Source organism: Mycteria americana, chromosome 6, assembly GCF_035582795.1.
Source record: "Mycteria americana isolate JAX WOST 10 ecotype Jacksonville Zoo and Gardens chromosome 6, USCA_MyAme_1.0, whole genome shotgun sequence".
NCBI lineage: Eukaryota > Metazoa > Chordata > Aves > Ciconiiformes > Ciconiidae > Mycteria > Mycteria americana.
The window spans coordinates 34,402,905-34,422,927 of record NC_134370.1 but is presented as its reverse complement, the minus strand read 5'-3'; the positions used below and the strand labels follow the sequence as shown (position 1 = coordinate 34,422,927).

The 20,023-nt window shown below is 40.6% G+C and overlaps 1 protein-coding gene across 1 annotated transcript in view; it reads left to right on the top strand.

The window, feature by feature from the left end:
• ANK3 (ankyrin 3) overlaps positions 1-20,023 on the top strand; it is a 213,935-nt gene that overhangs the window by 143,886 nt on the left and 50,026 nt on the right. The window contains exons 26-28 of the mRNA XM_075505280.1: positions 3,162-3,268; positions 11,017-11,241; positions 14,320-14,474. Of these exons, the coding sequence (XP_075361395.1) occupies positions 3,162-3,268; positions 11,017-11,241; positions 14,320-14,474 (487 nt within the window). The remainder of the gene's footprint in view (positions 1-3,161; positions 3,269-11,016; positions 11,242-14,319; positions 14,475-20,023) is intronic.

Sequence of the window (20,023 nt, the reverse complement as noted above, 5' to 3'; positions counted from 1 at the left end):
AGAGTTTCTAATAATTCCCTGAGAAATCGAGATATTCTCCATTGTTCGCATTCAGTGGTTTATTGCTGACCCTGTTCAATAGGGAAGCCTGAGTCCAGGCCATACTGTGCCTCATAACCTGGCTGGAGCAAAGTTAAAATTTCTGTGTTCTGGTGCATTACCATGGATGCAGCAACTCAGACCAAATCCGAACAACTTTCTCCACGGAATAATTTACATCAGCCTCTGAATTTAATCAGCCAAAGGCAGGATGAATCAGGCTGTTACATAGCAGCTTGCTAAATCTCTTCTGTCTGGATAAATTCATCTGGGAGGAAGCATAAATTCTTCTGTTTGCTGAACTCTGATATTACACAGCCTGGATATTCAGTTATGCAACCAGCAGGATCCTTGCCAGCAGAACCATCAGTATTTTTTATACATGTATTTGCATCTAATGATGCCACACCCTTGAGCAATGCATATTTAATCTCCCTCAGTCCAGGGAGGGAACACTGGGACCTGACCAAACACAGGATGAATCCTGTGATTTGATGTCACTGATGAAGTACCATCTTCTGGATTGCTTATATTGCAGCTTACACAGGAAGATTATTTTGCCTGCCTGGAAAATCCAGCACCTCAACAGACTGACAAAATGAGATCCACAGATGTGTGCTGTGTGTAAGATGCGTGTGTCCGGCTATTAGCTTTTCCTACTCTCTTTCTCTGCCAAAATTATTGGCTGTAGGCTTTGTGCTTTTGCTGGCTGTAAATATGTCCAAAAGATCTGTCTGAGTGCACTTCGTCAGAAAGGAATGCATCAAAAAAATATAGTCACCTGATCTATAGACAGTAGCTCAGGACAAAGGAATAGACCAAGGAACCCTATGTATGTGTGTAAGCAAACCTACAGCAACTTAGTAAGCACAGTAGCACCTCTGTCTAGCATAGATTATTTTAGAGTGGCCACATATTTCCTTGGAAATTATGTGGTCCTATGTTTAGTTTTCTGTGTCACGCTGTTGAAGGAACTTTAGCATTTTTCTTCTGTTATAGCAAACACAATCCCACGTTTATTTGTTGATGTATATGTCCTGGTGCATGCCTGGACCTCAGTGCAGTGACACTCTTATGGCTTAACAGGCATTTGAATGACAAACACTAAATTGTGTTGTTCTTTTTAACGCGTTTCTTACATTTATTTTTTTGTCCTATTTTGATGATAATGTTAATCACTAAGCAAAGGAATACATTTACTTTTGTTTATCTAAATTTTTACAACTTCTGAGACCAACTGTCTGGATCTTATACTATTTGGTATCAAAAGTTAGAATCACTTAGAATAGCAGAAATCCACAGCGATGACTTTCCTGCCTAAACTGTGGGCTCTTCAGGAAAATGTAGGAGAATCCCTAGTGTTCTATTGGAAAGAGATAGAAAACTGTCTTCATTAAACTAAATTATGATACATTTTTCAAAATGGTGCTAATTAAAGCCACTGCCGTTTCTTAATTGCCATTGTTTTAATAGCATTCCTTTTATCTTTTATGTCTGATGGTGTATTTTGGTGTTTAACATATGCAAGTTTGCCCCTTTTTGTTGTCTGTGCTTGAACCATCAGGCCTAAAGTGCATATCTTACAGCAAAAAGTTGAATGAAAGATCCTAATAAAAGAGTTAAGGTAGCCGAAGAAGGAGGCATCAAGCCATGTGCCACAGTGTTGGACAGGTGACAGAGCAAAGTTGTACCCTGCAGATGTTTCTGTTGATTGGCAGTACATTACAATGTCGATGGTTTTGGAAGGAAACCTGGGATGCTCATCTGAAATAAAAGAAATGTCTAAAGAGAGAAGTTTTTTTGGAAACTCCAGAGTGATGGGAGGGTTGCAGGTTCTGGTCAACAACAGAGCACTATCTGCTTGCTTATCTTGTGGAAGCTTCTCAACAGAAGTATTTTTGTGTGTTTATGACCTTGCCAGATTTACTACTAATGCTGATATTTCCATTCAAAATAATTCATTTGCACTACCTCTATGTGCCAGTACATAAAAAAAAAAAGAATACGTGGAAATAATAAAACCTCCTTGTGTAGAATTCTGTGCTTGGCTCAGGTTTGAATTGAACCCACAGAATTTAATTTGAAAACAGCCTTATAAGATTTTAGTCTTCACAGACTCTGTTCTCTCTAGATGTATTTGCCTGTAAGCAGAAAACAACCTACTTAGAGGAAGCACTGACATATTTAACACCATCTCGGGTGCAGATAGTCTGCGTGTATTGCATGACAGCTTCTTGACTTAGTTTTATTGATGTAACTTCTGACGGTTCTTCTTAAATTGTTTAGAAGCTTTCATATCACCCTGGAAATATGGGCATACAGTATTTTAAGATTTCATTTGTTTAATTTCCTAGGAAAAAGAAACAAAGAAAAAAGAATATTTTACTAGAATGGCTTTGCTATACAGATAAGAGGATTTATAGTACAAGACCTTGTTGTGGGGCACAGGATGCATGAGTGTGCGTGCGCATGTCCACGGGCAGCAGCGAGAAACAAATTACGCCTCAGTGTCTGTCAGATGGGGCAGTTAATTATAGCACCAGTGTGCCAGCACTTCACAGGGTTAAAGCTATTTTTATAGAGATGAGTAGGGACGGTGGCACTCCAGAAAACAGCGTTCATGTTGGTTGTATGTGTATAAAGACAAACTAAACCCTCCACCCACCAGGAGCTTGGTCGTGCATTCACAGCTTCAGTTAAACTCTCAGTGAAGTTATTCACAGGTTCTGCTTGAATAAGGATCTATCCAATGGCATTTTCTGTGGGGGAATATTATACTGCCTGTCTGTACAGAGTATGATTGCAGTACAAATGGTAATATTTTTTTCAATCTTTTTAACGTTGCACATGTAAGTGAAGATTGGAGGGGGACATAGGAGTAACTGAAGGAAGTGGGAAAAGCGGGCAAAAAGAAAGTTTGAAGATATGTAAGATTAATTTGTCTGTGGATTCTATGTTTCTGTTACGGGATTTCCAGTAATTTAACTGGTATATCAGCACTGTGATGTGGAAAAGGTCCGGATCTAAAGCTAATAGAATTATATTAACAAGCTTGTATTTAAGACAAGTGGTTTTATGTTCATTTTGAATTTCAATTTATCTCTTTTTATTATGTTTTTAAGCACCTGACGTTTCAAAGGGAGTTTGATTCTGATTCTCTCAGACACTATAGCTGGGCTGCAGACACCTTGGACAATGTTAACCTTGTTTCAAGTCCCATCCATTCTGGGTAGGTGACTTAACATATTTCCTTTGTCTTTAAATGTGGAAGTGTATTGTTAGCTGAAGAATACAGCCTGCTGTAATGGCTGGTAACATGCCTATTCCTGCTCCAGTTGAAGCCAGTGGCAAAATTCACACTGACTTCAATGAGGGTGCTTAATAACAGGAGTCAGTCTAAATTCTTGCATATCAAACCAAAAACTTGCTTCTGCACTTAATTTTCTGAATGCCAAAACATTGTAATCCCACAGGCTTCTCTTTAATAGTCCTGTTTTGCTTTTTCTGTTGCTTATGCTTTGCTTTTAAGTGTCATAAGGTGATTTTGTTTGAATTGTATTAAATTGTTTGGAATACAAAATCAGAGATACAATGTTATGCTTTCTGTTTTTTCATAGAGGAAAAAATGGGGGGCTTTAATTTAAATTCTTATTTTGTTTATACCTCCAAACTCCTGCCTATTCTCCAATATCTATAGTTTTACTTTAGTAGTACTATTTGTTTATTTATGAGTCATCACTGTAGTTGTGATGCTTCTTGACAGTACCACATAGACTTGATTTAAATGCAATAGTAGTAATGTTTGAATGCGTATTTTAAAAATTTACAAATAAATGTGTAACTGAAAGGAATAATTGCATATGAGATTGTCTAGTATAAATATTTGTTGTTTAATTTTCAAGATCAGGACATAAAATTTCATATCCTTTTTAATTTACTTTCCCATTTTGTGACTAATTACATTCTTATAATGAAAATGAGTGCAGCACATACCAAAAGATTTCAGTTCCCAAATAGAAGCAAGTCCCACAAATCTAAAGCTACAGTCCCACAATACATGTGAGAACCTGCTTCTGCTGAACAGAACTATACAGCGGTGGATTTTTGGGTCCTGAGCTGATAAAACACTGCATATGGTCAATGCTAGAGTTGAAATTTCAAGAATTGCAGTATGAAAAGCTGAAGTCCACTGGTTATTGTGGAAAGGTATGTCAGCAAAGGACCTCAGAGAGCTGGTAGTCCACCCATTTGCATTACAGCAGGATAAAATGTAGTCAAGCCATTCCTGAAATATGTTTAATTTCTTCATAGTCATTAAAAAGAAGAGATTCTATAGTTCCCCAGCTTCAAGAGTTCACTATCCTTTGTTACGATGTTTCTTCCCCTGATATTCAACTTAAAATTTCTTTCCTGCAGATTAAGCCTATTTCTTGTCATATCCATAGCAGTCACGGAGAACAATATCTTACTAGTCTCTTAACAATGGTTTATATGTTGGAAGACGTGTAATCCTCTCTTTTATACTAAAATGTCCCAGATCCTCCTAGGTGGTGCTTTCCACATTTCAATGCATTCTTGCTGCTCTCCCCTGGCTCTCCTCTCTTCGATGATAGCTTATTTGTAAGCCAGTTTGGGCACCAAACTCCCAAAGACATGTCGCCAGTACTGGCTAGGACAGGATCACTACCTCTTTGGTCTGACGCATGACACACCTAATCTAAAGCAGTCCCACAATGAGAATTATCATTTTGGTAACTGCAGTTTCTGTTGACAGATGTTCGTGATATGCTAGAATTTCTTGGTTCTTTTCTGAAATTCTGCAGTCTGGTTGTTTTTTCTGTTTTGTGCTTGGTTTCTTCCCTCTGTTTGCGTTTGCCTTTACTGTATTTCAGTTTGTTGGTTCCAGACCCTGTTTCCATTTTAGCAAGGTAGCTTTTAATTCTGATCCTATTTGCCAAAGACTTTTTAGACCTTCTTTCTGTCCAGTGTTCAAATCATGAATGATTAGCTAAGTACCTGGCCCAGGACAGCACAGTGAAGTCTCCGCTTGAAGTTTCCTTTCAGTTTAACAGTAAAGCACTGATAGTATCTCTTTTGAGGTAACTTCTCAGATGATTGTGCACTTACCTTATCTATACTATACCTTGATTCTGTGAAATACCAAGACAGTACTTCCACACATCCACTGGATAAGTTACCTTGTCAAAGAAGGAACTTAAATTCATTTGACATGTGTTACTCTTGCCACTTTTATTTTGGCTTGTTTTCCTTTTGAGGACTGGTGGTAGGTGAGTTGTAATCTCTTGATTATCCTTTAGGCCCTTATAGATTGATTGTTGGATACTTTATTCCTCAATATTTCTGGTAATTGGGGTTAGACTGGTTGGTCTAAAATTTTGTGGCTCCTTTTCATCCTGATACAAAATAGGTCTGATGTTTGCATCCTGCCAGTCCTCTGGGATGATCCTTATCTGCCCTTAGTTCTTCAGCATGCTCACTAATGGTTCCAGCCCTCCAAAAGGTATATTCTGTGGACATGGAATCTTTCGCATCAGCTACGTCAGATCTGCTCCCTTTGTACATCAGTCCCTGCTAACGCAGTCATGGCCTTAGCTGCTGCCCAGAGGGGAAGGGAGGGCTGCAGACCTGCAGCAGTGGAACAGGCTGGGGGGCTGCAGGGGAGGGAGAGGATCTGAGCACCACAATATTCTCCAAACAGGTATAGCTTTTCTGACCTGGCACATTTCTCGTTTGACAGATAAAGTCCATCAGAAATGATGGGGTGATGACTCAGTTCCTTTGTTAGAAAAAAAACCTCACTCACTGTTTATTTTCTTTTCAGTTGTGGCCCCATATTATAATATGATACTGTTTGGTTTTCCCTGTTATCTTCATCTAGGGGCAATGAACAGATGTTCCCTTCACATCTTCCAGTACCTCAGCACATCTGATATGCAGAGGATCGTGACTTTTCACTTCTCTTCTGCCAGTTTTTTTCTGAAAAGCAACTCCTTTTCTGCTTGTTCCCGGTGCTTCATCCCCTGGCTTTGTCCCCACTTCTTTCTGTGGCCATAGGCAGAGGTAGGCTGGCTGGGGTCGCCTGCTGTCAGCCGCCCTCATGCTCCGGGTCGCCCTGCGGCCAGGGCCTGACCCACTGCTCTTTGCATTCCTCGTCCTGCCCCGAGCCCTGCAACGTGCCATGCGGGGGGAGCTCCTCTGCAGTCCCCTGCCTCGCGTTGCTCTTTTCCCCATTTACCCACTGTCAGAAGAGAGCATCCGAGTTTGTTCCCATTTCTTAACTGAGGCAGAAGGGGAGTTTGAGGAGCAGGATGTGGAGATCCAGTGATGTATGGGTGAAAGGGGAAGAAAGTAGGAATTGTTGGCAGTAATTTTGACTCTTCTGGTTTTTCCTTTTTTTAAGCCAAGATAATGTTTTATGTTTTTCTTTTTGAGTTCAGATAAGTTGTTTTGCCAGCATATATTTTGAACAGGGTCCATTGTAAGCAGCACATTGAAATGTGTCATGAATCTTGAGGCCTCTGGAAGGGTAGAGACCCTTCACCAAAATGACCTTCGTCTTTCAGATGTGAGCTTACTCGTGCAACTTTCCCCAACTAAAACGTGGTGGGTGTGTTCTCTTCATGTTGCCTTTTTTTAACTCCTTGGTTTTCTTAGCTGGAAGAAAGAAATTAATGTCACACTGCCTTCCATATTGAGAAGCTCGGAAATACTGAATCCAATCCTGCAGGGAGGAATGTATCAGATTAATTATAGTTTACTCCAACCTCCTATACACACAGAAGAACTCATTTTTGAAAGCAATGTAATGAATGGCATGGACTAATACTCCTTTCAAGTATCCTGCCATACATATCTTTATACATTATACTTTGGAAGATCAAAATGCTATAGAAGAGTGCAAGAACTGGTTTTCCGTGGCATAGTGGAGCATGTTTGGGGAATTAAATAAAGAAGTTGTGTTACAGTAAATTCTCTGTTGGCCTAAGCAAATTGCAAATGCTTTTCTCTTCTCCATGTGCTTCAGCATTTCTCAGAGAAATTATGGATTTGTGCTGACTAATTAAATAAACACTTCCTTTTGGATTTTTTTCAATGTGTAGCATATTTTGTATGACATATAGGTCACGATATGCGAAGCAAAAGCCAAATAATTTCTAAAGTTGGCCTTTGAATGTGTTGCTTTTGTTATTTTTCTGATTGTTACTTTTCCTTTGCGCTTATTATTGATATTTTCTGTTGCTTGCCTCTAATTATCTTAAATTAATTTTTCCCATTTGCTTTCTAAATTATTTTGCAGCTATTCCTCTCCACTTCCCCAGTATGATTCAAGGTGATAACTCTGTGCTTTCTGTGAATCCTCATTTTATTTTTTTTTAACTCTCTTCCCACAGAGTGTGTGTAGATGTTTGTAGTGCATCCGCCCACATCCTCATCCCTTCCATGCATTCAAGTAGGAATGTTCATTAGCATTTAGCGTTGTGTTTTAGATATCATATTGTAGTTTCCATTATTAGTGCGGCATTAATTTAGGTAGGCATCAGCTACTAATCTTTTTGATAGAAAATGCATGAAATACTGTTTGGAATTATTGTTATTGTTTTAAACGGTAAATTACTAATTTGAAAACTAAACAAGGAAATAATTAATATGCTGTTGACAACGATTACCTTTATATGGGAACAATATGCATAAAAGCTGATCTGCTAAAGGTTTTGTCTTCAACTGAAGGCTGCAGTGTGGTGGGGACACCAAAGCTGGCTGTAACGGGCTAGTTCCTGTGCTGGGGCATAGACTCACGTCAAGGGTTAATCTACCCTTGCTGCGAGCAGTGTGCATTAGCAGTGCTAAGCCCCAGGTTGCCAAGGCTGGACTGGTATCGGTGCCTGTCATCAAACCCAACTCAGCTTTCTCTGCATGACCTTGAAATCTACAGCCTAAAAGTACCTCGGAACTTGGGGCCTGATTTTTATAGGTACTTAGTTTTAACTTCCATTGATTTTCGTATTATTTTAAGTCAGCTCATTTAGGTGCCTACATATTTTTGAAAATTCACTCTGACATACTTGCATCATTTAAATAGTTTGGATATAGAGAAAACATGTTATCCGAGTGTAAGCTTTGGCATTTTTGCATGATACTAAAACCTCCTTTTTCTATTAATTATGAGCTGGCTCAACATGCCAGTAGTCACATATATGATAGGCAGCTCTCCAAAACATTGCCTTGTACCGAGCCATCAGGCCAAGTGCAGCCTTGCCAAGCTCCCCAGGAGGCCCCTCTCCGTTGCTCCGTGGTGCACCGGCCAGATGTGCCTCCCCAGAGCTGCTGCTGCATCAGCCCTGAAGGGATGCTCCAGCCAGCCACCCCTCCGCCCCGTGCACTGCCATGTAGTCTGAAGTGGCCCCATCTTCTCTGTGGACGAAAACCACGCATGTTTTTAAAAGGCCACTGAAGCACCAATTGTAACAGATTCCTTTCAGTATTCTCCTTTTGGTGACCAAGGGCTGTGCGTCCCTGCTTAATATTTTACTTTGCTTCATAGTAAATTTTAATAGATTGTCTTGAACTCTCTTCACAGCTAGTCACGAGCTGGCTCCTTGTCAGCTCTGAAGACCAACCATTGGCCTATCCTTCCACATGTTCAGTGGCATCTGCCTCCTACCATTAGCCTTCACTGCCCACCGTATAGAGCAGTTGCAGGGAGCAAAAGCAACATAAGCATGCTGACAGGCTAATAGTGCTCAGTGAGCAGAGGGGAGAGGGAACCAAAGGGCCAGGCTCTCTAGAGCTGGCGTCTGCTTGTTACAGCCTTTTGTTAGCAAGCAGAAAACTGTTCCAGTCAACAGAGTTTACAGACATCCAAGATATTATGATCTATAAATATTAAGATTAACATAATTTATATACTCTATAATTTTAAAAGTGAGCATATTGTTTTTGACATAGATCTAATATTTGTAGAAAGCATTTGGTTAGTCATTCAGCAAAGATCCTTTCCCACTGAAACAATTCCTCTTATGAGGAATTGGGATACCCTAGTGGCAACATTTGGATTTGTTCAGTAGTGTACAGTGTGTTTAACTAGGAGAGAAATGTGGATACAATTTCTTTGTATGAAAAGTACTGTGAAATATCGTGAATTTTATTCCATGCTTCAGTATTGTAAAATGTCTAGGACACAAGAAATGATAAATTGGGGTTAGGGTCATCTTGGAGGGCTGTTTCACCTTCCGATCTTTACTGATGGATTTTAACTTGGTTTGAAGAAAGGCAATGGAGCAATTTCTTTATCTGGAATTCAGTTGGACAACCTTTCTGTCTTGCTTCATATATTTACAGCTTGTGTCCCAACCCTCCTGTCTCCTGCAGACCACTAAATACAAAGTTTTGATTACGCTCCTGCTTTTGTGCAGATTTCTCCCACCCATGTCGCCCAGACTTCCGAATGCAGCTTATTTGCAGGCCTGGCCAATGCATGTCAGCTGTTACTTTTGATATCCTGCTGGTGTCAAAAGCAAATGTAACTGTCTTACACAAATTCCCATTCGTACTTCAGAGCACTTGGGGGCTTTTGTAAAGAATCTTCACGACCCCCCTGGATTGCTGGCTCTTACCCTTAGTTCAGTTTACAGAAGGGAACCAGGAAATTGAATGGATTCACCTTTTAATCATGTGAAGGTTTAGTCCTTAAGATCTGGAAGTTTTGGCAACAGTGTTGAAAATAATGAAACCATACAGCAGATGTGCCAGCTATGTCGGCGTCTGCATATCATAGAGAAGGAGCAAACAAAAGACGTATTGGCATCACGACCGAGTTGGTAACTTGTGTCCCTCTTGGTACTGGCCTGATATTGCATCTTCTACCTGAAGCTATTCTCTCTCAAAACCTTATGGTACAGAGGAAAAGGAAAGGTATTTTGGAGCACCAAAGGAGACCTCCCCCATAACTGTTTAGCCCCGAAGGAAGCTGTATGTTTTGATCCCTGTAAACTGGAATGATTTTTGCTGCAGAGTTTTGAAACAGGCTGAAGTCTGGTTTTGGTCCTGAGAGGAGACTCTGCTTTCCTGTCACTGTTCTGTTAGACAGTAACATTTCATGTATGCAGCTTCTCAGCATTTCATAGTTGAAATGAACCATGGCTATTAACAATTATTCTTGTTAATAATCATTATTCCCTTGCTAATAAAAATAATTTTATTTTAAAATCTACCACTCACCATTTACAAATATAATTGCTTACCCTTCTATTATTAAATGGGAAATTATGCATTGCAATGACACCGGCAAATGCGATTTTTCTTTAATGTTGGTTTTTGCTAATGAATGTCATCTTCACAGAGGAGTAATGGCATGATTTCCTGCAGAGTGCCATGCCAACAGCCTAAAGAAAGTTATGTACTTGATATTCTCACTCATTCCCCATCAGTGGAAGCCCGTAGTAGCCTGGACTGACTGTCACCCATGGTGCCAGCACTCGCGCTGCCAGCCATCAGGAGTGTTTGGAAATAAAACTGGGAGGAGGTTTTGAAGACTGAGAGCCCAAAAATAATAAGCATTTTTGATTCTCCTTTTTCTACACTGGTCTGGTCCCTTTCTGCATGTGAGGCTAATTACTCTTGTTTATGGACAGTAGAGCTAACAGTAACAGAGGGATGTTTTTAAATTCTAATAAACCACTACTAATACACTACTTGTATACTCTTTTAATCCAAATTACTCAGTAGCACCTGTTCTTTTCACCATGATGTTGCTAGACCTTTAGCAATTCCTGCTTTTGATAACCAATAGTTAACATGTAAGTATAAGTTTTAAAAGATTCTTCATGTTCTTTTAGTTTAGCTGGGATTGGGAGGATTTTTCTAATAATTTTTTAAAGACTGTAGCAGTTGACTTTTTGCTGACCTTCTGCTTGTTTCGTGACCATTTTCATTGACGTGTTTCCTTTTTCCCTACAGTTTCCTGGTTAGTTTTATGGTTGATGCACGTGGGGGTTCGATGAGGGGTAGTCGCCATCACGGAATGAGAATAATTATCCCGCCACGCAAGTGTACAGCACCAACCCGCATCACCTGCCGCTTGGTAAAGAGGCATAAACTGGCCAGCCCACCACCCATGGTTGAAGGAGAAGGATTAGCAAGTAGACTTGTAGAAATGGGGCCAGCAGGGGCACAATTTTTAGGGTGAGTGGTTCTACGAATTTCATTGTTTACGCTCATGTTGCATCTTTCATTTCCTTTATCCTGTGGATCTAAGTAGTTAAACATTGACTCTACCTCATTTGAGCATGTAAGATAGGCTCCTTAACTTGAAATATTAAAAAATGCCAACCTGCCATTCCTTCCAGAAAGTACCCTTGTATTTTAAGGGGAGCTTTACCTCTATGATGACTGCAGGGTGGAGCTGAAGGTAAGGAAAGCCATGAAAAGGCCAGGTCCTGCCCCCATCTACTCATGCAACGTGCCTTTGAAGTCAGGAGGAGTCACACACCTGTAACCCAGAACAGGTGTTGACCCTCTTGCTTGTGGAGTATTGGAGAAACATCACTGTCACAAAAAAGTCTCCTAAAGTCACCCACAAGGACCCAAATATTGAGCTCTGTTCCCTAAGCCGCGGCATGTGCACGGCTCCTGCCGGAGTTGCTGAGAGCTGCCTGTCTCTGTCCCGTGGAGCAAAGCCACTGAGGGTGATGGCGGAGCACTTACTGTAGAGCGTCAAGTAGTACAAATGCTAGGAACTGATTTTTTTTAAGCTTAAAATAGGGGAAACAATCCACTATGATGTGGCGCTTTTTTTCCTAATTATAAATTTTGTTCATTACCATGAGTGGCACCCTGGTGTAAACTGCCGGTTCTGTCGGGAATGACAGCTTGTTCCTAATTTCCCCTTCTCGTTTCTCTTCCTGCTGCATGGATGTTATTCAGTAAACTGCATCTTCCTAACACTCCTCCCCCTCTAAATGAGGGCGAGAGCATGGTTAGCCGAATCCTGCAGCTTGGTCCACAAGGAACAAAATTTATTGGGTAGGATATGTACGGAAAAGATACAGAATGTCTACAGTTTTTCTTTTGTTTCCAATTTTTTGTTACTCCCATTTTATTTTTTTTTTTAAGTTTTCTAAAGCTTTCAGTTGATTTATGTCACTGAAAGAAAATCATAGTGGCTTGATTTAATATAGCTCTGCTACTACCTTGTGCTTATAGGCATGTAAAATTCACTGCCAGCATTCTGCTTTCATAACTTCTGTGCTTTTGTAATTTTTTAAATTTGAAGTGTTTCAACTGCATCAAATACATTTTAATACACAGTGACAGTCCTTTAAGTTCAACCCTGTGGTAGAGAAGGTATTTACAGGCCTTGAGTGAGTCTGTTTTGGGAAGAGTGTTTGTAACACGTGATCGCATAAAGTCTATTATTTATGAAAGGTTATTTAGAACAAATATCATTGAGTGAATGACTTAATTCAACAAGGTTGGAGAAATACTAATCTTTTCAACCTGCAAGAGGCATCTTGTTAAAATAAATTTATAAAGCCAAGTATGCTACCCAAAGGAACTGCAGTGTATAGTCTAAAAATGTAAGAATGTTTCCATATATTTTTGACTGTTGTTTTCAAACCATATTGTGAAATTTATTGCATTAGGTTTTCAAACTATTGGTGAGTGTTTGGTGTTCCAAACCTGTTCAATACCTTCTCACTGAGTATTCTTGTTAAATGTCATGCACAAAACTGTGTGGTTTCTAAATATTTACAGAGACAGTATCTGAAATATTACCCTGCAAAGATTGTACTACAGTGTTAGTTTTCACTTTGTACTCTTTTGGAACTAGTGAGTAAATATCTTAAGCAATGTACTTGAATTTTTGGTATTTACTTGCTGTGCACAATGGGAGACAGCAGCTACATGCCTATTTCTTATTAAAGGACTTGAGATTAGAGTAACAGCCTGGGTGTTCTTAAAAGCATCTAAAATATGTATTAATTAAACTGTCTTCTTCTATTTTCATGGGAAATGATACTAACTCTTCTCCCTTGGTATCTAATGTGAAAACTGGACTTCCAGCTAGTGTTTGTTTTTCCTCATGATGGCTGTTGTGATTGCCGTGCTCAGGTAATTGATTGGTTAATGCACCCAACACCTTGCAGGTGTACAGTACCGTAGAAGTGCTGCATAATTCTCCCATCATGTGATGCTACTTTTAACTGAGTTGCTACAAAGCAGTGAAATCCTTTACAACCTCTGTAGGAAAATAATGATACTGTCTATTTAAATGTCTTAAAGCTGCATAATCCATAATTGTTCACTTACTGTGTGATTTCAGTCAGTTTGTCTTAGCATACTTTAAAATGCATATCCTGCCTGTGAAGTGTTTGGCAAAAGTGTCTGTTTTGTTAAGGAATGGCACATGAAGTGAATGGTGGTTTCTGTCGGTTGTTCACAATAACTGCACTTGCAGTCCTCTGTTGAAGGTACATTGTCTGGTGACATAGGTGTATTATTAACCACCTTCTCATTCCCTTTCCTTCCCCCCAAAATGTTTGACAGTAACTAATATAAATGTGGTCGTGATGTTGCTTAACTCACAGAAATCCATTCTGAACGGATCTAAACATTCCCCAGTGATGTTTACAGTGCGGATGTTGCAGCTGTGAGTTTGGGCATGAGAACCAGCACATGAAGCTAGTGAGAAACAACCTCTTGTGTTTCACAGGAGCTGCATCAACAGAGAGCCAGGGAGAGCTTTGAACAGTTTGGAACTTAGTTTGAGGTTTAAAACCTACATGCATGCACAGTTCCTGCTGCAGTCAGTAGCTGTTGCATGCATTTGGATAGCTGGACTGTTTCTGAACTGACTTTGCCCCTTTAAATCCCTTGAGCCAAATCCGAATTTTGGCTATGCTCATGCCAATTAAAAGTCAGCAGTGCTGTGTGTGCTGGAGGCAGGCTGGATCACCTACAACCTGGGATAAATGAGCAGGGACAACTCTCCTGAGCAAAAGTTATCGCTATTTTTTCATGTAGGCAGCTGTTTCAGAAGATTTACATTAAAAATGAGCTATATATTTATATTTTCAAGTTATCTATTATAGTTTGAATGGGAAAGGATTGTGCAGCTTTGGCAATTTTAAAAACATTTTTACCGTAACAGTGCTAACTATTTAAAATTACTGTAGTTTTCTTAAGGACTTAATGCCCATAGGAAATTAAGGGCAGTGAGTAGATAGAGGATTAAAAGTAATGCGATTCCTTTTTCTCTAGCCCTGTCATAGTGGAAATCCCGCATTTTGGATCAATGCGAGGAAAGGAAAGAGAACTAATCGTACTTCGAAGTGAAAATGGTGAAACATGGAAGGAGCACCAGTATGACAGCAAACATGAAGACTTAACCGAAATACTCAATGGCATGGACGAAGGTAAACGTTTTCTCAAAGCTTTAGCAAGCCCTACCTTTGTGCAGGCTTGCTAACATGAGCTGACTAAAGCAACCTAAAGTACAACAGTGCAGGGGATATCTGACTTTGGGGAATACAGTGTGTGTTACATATTAAACTAATGGAAAGAGTGGAAAGAGAAATTGTTCAGCAGTGGCCTGGAGACATCCTGAAATGAGTGGTAAGTTTTGGTCTGAAGTCTTGCCAAGTTTAAGCAAAGTTGCACAGTTGCTTTACAGCATGAAGCTGAGAATAACATCCCAGCTGGAGGTAAGCATGTTTCTGCTGCTCAGGCAGGGCCATGTGAAGGTCATTCCAAACCAATGATGAAGCGTAAATATCAGATATATTAGACTTTCCCACAAATGCAGACCTCAGCCCATAGACCGTTCTTCTTTGAAACGGTATTGGTAGAGGTTGCCTCCCACAAATACACAACCTGCCTTCCTGATGCCCATCTGGGAAGTCTGGCTCCCTTGTTTTGCTTGGATGTTGCTGTTTATGTGAGAGTCCCTTAAGATGAGAGGACTCAGCTGTACACAATTCATCAGAAGATGCCGTGACAGATGGTCCCTGCGGACACATCGTGGGCAAAGCCAGGCTGGGGCTGCAGTGATCCCTTGGTACTACTGCTTTCTTTTCCTAACAAGTATTTTTCAATACTTGTGCTGATAAACCATTGCTTGAGCTCTTTGCATCTGAGTGTGAATGAAATAGCTTGTGGTTTGGACTTTGGTTTTCTATAAGGATTTATCTCCAGGCTTTACTCTGGATAACCTCCTACAGAAAGTCACAGTGTGGTGGGGTACAGGCTGCAGGAAAGTTCTTTCATTATCAGCAGAAACATTTGAAGCAAATGATCAGGTTGTGGATGGCAGCTATGAGAGGTATCCATGAGCAGGCTCTGCCTTTGATCTTGGCCTCTCCTTATGTGAAGAGGGCAGCCTCAGCAAAAGGTGTGCTTTGAGAACATGGAAAGGAGAGTAGTGCTGTTGTGAGGGGCTCCCTGGACATCCAAGATTAGCATTTTTACTATTTCCTGGTCATCAGGGAATGGGAACAGCAGAATGGTCTTGTGTAGTATTTTAATTTCAAAGTACTTGAACTGCACATGAGGTTGTAAAAATACAGAGCAACAGCAAAGATCTACTTGTTATATGATTGCTCTTTTGTAGCTATTTATTTTGAAATAAATATAATAGAACCAAGCAAGCAGTAGGGCAGCAACACTGCAAAAGTTGGGTCAGTGGGTTTGGAAAAATACAATAAACCTCATCACAGAAGGGTATCTAAAAGCAGTGGAACAGGCAAAAACGTGAGCATAGCCCAGGGTAGTATTGCTTGGGGAAGAACTGCTTCAGGATGAAAGGCAGTAGTTGCAGCCTTTCTGAAAGAAAAATCTCACCACCATGCCCTCCTCCTCTGCCCACTAGCATGAGATAGGAAGTAATGATTTGGCATTTGGGTGAAGTATCGGTGCCTTGTCAGTGGGGAGGTAGTCAGAACTGAGCAGCAGCTTGCTTATTTGCTTCATGTGCTTTCCAAACTGAGCTTAGTTCAATTTTGGGATAGGAAATCTGGGCACACAAACACTGTTCTAAAGTGCTCCAACTTGCATCGCTTATGAAGGAAAGAGCTCTCCAGCGGTGCCATATGGATAGATTCACATTTTACAGAGAAGAGAGCTCAATAAATAAAAACATTTTGAGAGAGGTGGGCATGAAGCCCTTGGTACTTAGAGCCTAAAATAATAAGCTTCACAATTTGGAGCAAGAGGACAACTTTCTGATGTGTTGAGGGTTTCAGGTGGCTCTTTCCTTCTGGGGAACTGCTGTTTGAGGTTAGCAGTTATATGTACAGCCAGTGAATCACGGAAAGTGTGATGGACACTGGACTATTCCCCTGGAGTGAAAATATTTGGCACCTTAAAAGCCAAGCCGCAGAAATGCCTTTTACCAATCCAGGCAATCACTTATGAGAGGGAAAGGAGAAAAAATACTGCAGACACACCCAGAGCATTGTGTTGATTATTTGCTCAGTTCATTTTAGCTTAATCCTTCTCTAGTTAGGAAAACAAAACAAAAAACCCCCTGCATTAAAATAGTACGAGGGTCTTGACAAAATTCTGCTCAAGTTAAATGACACCTTTTCTGTGTAAAAGGTCTTCCAAGCAATGACATGAAATTACAAATTTGTAGAATTAAAAGCAGGGTTGTTTTTTTTTATCTGAACCTTTACTGGTTTATTACGAAATACCGCAATTAGACTTGGCTCTGAAACAATATCTTGCATCTCAGAAGCCATAACTTTGGAAGAAGTTTTATTCCAGGTATGAACTCTGGAGGCAGAAACAATCTTTAACTGAAATAAAAAGCAGCCACATAGTCAGTAATTTCCAGAAGTTTAGTGTGTCTTTGCAAGAAAATTAATCTGCGCAGTCATCTCTAAATGCCATAACATGCTGCAGGAGTGCCTGTTTTTCTATCAAAAGCAGCTGGTCCGTTTTGCGTTAGACCTGCTGTGATTCACTAGTTCTTTCCTATCTGTGTAGTGAAGGAGGGCAATCAGACTTTTATTCCCGGCTCCTTAATATGCTGAATTTTTAAAGATGCAGTCTGCTTCTCTGTTTTGTTTTTCCTGTTTTGCTCTCCCACTGAGCTAGCGGGGATGAGAGCGAGGACATCTTTGCTCCTCGCCCTCCGCGGGGACTGCTGAAAACCTTCCTGTTCTTTACTGGAAGCAGCACCATCTGCTGGAAAACCTCTTCTCAGACTCAAAATAATCCAGAGCAGGAGGTAGCACTTCAGGGCACTAAATGCAGAATTAAATAATAGCAGAACTTTGCTTTTATTATCATGAAAGAACAATGAACCATGATGTAAAGAGTCAGTTTTTCTTTGGCTGTCAGATTTCTGCTTAAATAGTTTTTATTCTAAAGATGGTGCTGGACTTAGGCAAATATAGGGCTGAGGGAATACAGGGAACTTGGCATTTTGAGGAAGAGGAGTTTGGTTCCAAACACAGCAATTCACAGCTCTCAGCCATATTACACTTATTTAAACTTGAATCAGGTAAAAAAAAAAAAACATGTATTTATTTTTTTAGGAAGATGCTCTCTGTCTTGTAATTGGTAAACAGGTTACGTTTTCAGCCAGGCTTCTTTTAGATATAACTTGTGTTTGCTTTTTACATTCCTGCACCCTTTACAGGTACCTGTAGATAAATTGTGGGCATAAATGCACACATGGGGGTAGCTAATCTTTTGACAGGCATTTGCAAACTAGCGAGAGAGCCAAGAAATGCAAATATTTGTGGCTACAAGATGCTTACAGCCGCACAATGTGGTTTCAGATGGGAAGCAGGAGTTTTTACATATAACTACTATTTGGAATCTACAGATCAAACCAGAGTGTGACCTTGTTTATGCTTGAAGTTTATAATACCACCATAAATCACTCTGCAGTGATTTTGCCACATTTCCAAGAAAAGTTTTTAAACATATTGCTGTTAAACTTTGTGTTGTGAATGGCAAGATAAGAGACTGCACAAAAATAGACAAAAGAGCACATAAAGGACATTGCCTTATTTGAGGATGAGACCTTCTCGTGGCACTGGGAGCGTCTAGTTATGTATGTGAAATACTGAAGCTGTGAGGGTGGCTCTAGTTAGGAGCATTTTTAAGACAAGTCTCACTGCCCTTAGCTTCTCCTTGCCCCTTCCCGTGTGCTCTTTCTGCCTCCATCCATCTCCTGTACTTTTCTCCACGTTAGCGCTGCCTCCTGGGTGCCCCACTTTTAGTGCAACAATTTCTTAATGGCACATCTCTGTACAGGGGAAACTGGTATCCTATGCTCGTGCCACCTTTCAGTCTCTGCACAGTGACAAGGTCTGCTCTCCTCTAGCCAGTACTGCAAGAGGGTTGCAAAACTCAGAGTCTAAGTACAGGTGAGATTTGCTTTTTCAGTGCTAGCAAAACTCTTTTAAGGCCCTTGTAAGGGAAATCAGATCACACAAAGACACCTTGAAGCTCATGAAACAGCCAGGTGTTCTGTGACTTCCCTTATTCCATTTCCAGTCAGAAGACACTTGCTCTGTGTTACTTTATCTGAAAGTAAAAAAGAAAGGTATTAGACGTGGGATGAATTTGATCCACAACTGCTTCTCACCTGACAAAACTGGTGTGATTGCTTTCCTTGACCTAAGCCACTCTATGTGAGGTCCCTCTCTGACCTTGGAGGATGTGGCTGGGTTTCTCTTCTCCTGTCCAGGAACCTTAACGTAACGCTCACGTGGCAGCACGGACTAGAGGGTGGGGAGGAGTGATCTTCCTTTCTTCCCTCCATCTCATCTCTCCTCCATCACTCCCACCAGCCACCTTACGATAAGTGTACCATACACTTGGGTGGCAGGGGAAGACATATATGCAGAGTATTCACAATACCTTTCTCTTGACTTACTAAAACTTAATGGCCATAGGTGTTCTTTGGGCTGTTAGCACAAATCTGGGAAACAGTGACATTGAGAGACTCTTCCCAATTCTTCCACTAACCTTTCTGCTTTACTTCTCTCTGCTTTGCCATCCCTATCTGTAAGATGAGGTGTACAGCATACTTCTCTGTGGTTAAAAAATCCCCCCCACAAAACCCAAACAAACAAACAAAAAATCCTTTGAGGTTGTTGCATTAAGAGTTAGTGTTGTGTGGGAGTCAGGAGTGGCAGGGGGGGAACCCTCCCGTTGAGTCACAAGGTTCAGACGGGACCCCCTTGCTTTCTAAACTCCTCAGAGAGGAGTCTAGGTGCGGCTAAGTCCAGTCTTAGTCTCAGACTTGGTCAACAGTTTGTTTTCTAAGGACTGTATATGTAGCCACTCATCAGAGTCAACGTTTGCCTGTCAGAGCCCTCTCAGGGCTTTCACTGAAACAGCTTTGCAAAGTCGATTAAGGTGACAGCGTTAATTTGACAATGTTATAAGTCCGGTTGTGTTCAGCATACTGAACTTCATGATTACGGATTCACAAATAATGAATGCACCCCCCAGTCTAGTCGTGTTGCATGAACTATCACGGCCACACTTTAAGGAGTCTGGTCACGTTCAATGAGAACTACCATGGCTAGATTAATGAAGAGTGCAGTTTATTAGACCAACAGACACACAGGTTCTTTGGATTACTGGTGATAAATTCACTGTCTGCAAAGCACGTGCAAATACCAAGAGTATGAGTAACACTGCTGGTTACAAACACATTAAAAGATAATAAAGCAACTCTAGAGAGATTTCTAAGTTTCCTGGGGAGGCACTTGGAATAACCAAGTGTTTGAATCTTACCCAAAGGTGTCCTGATGGCGGGGAAGAGAGGCTCAGCCCGTTGACTGATCCCAGATGTCAGAATGGTACACGATGGTGTCTTCCCTAACATTCTCCCTCTCTTAAGCCATTTTATACTATCTTTCACCTTTCAGGTGGAGCTTGAGTGACTCTAGTCATACATACTTTTGTTTAGGATTGATGTAAAGTTTTCTCGCTTCGCTTT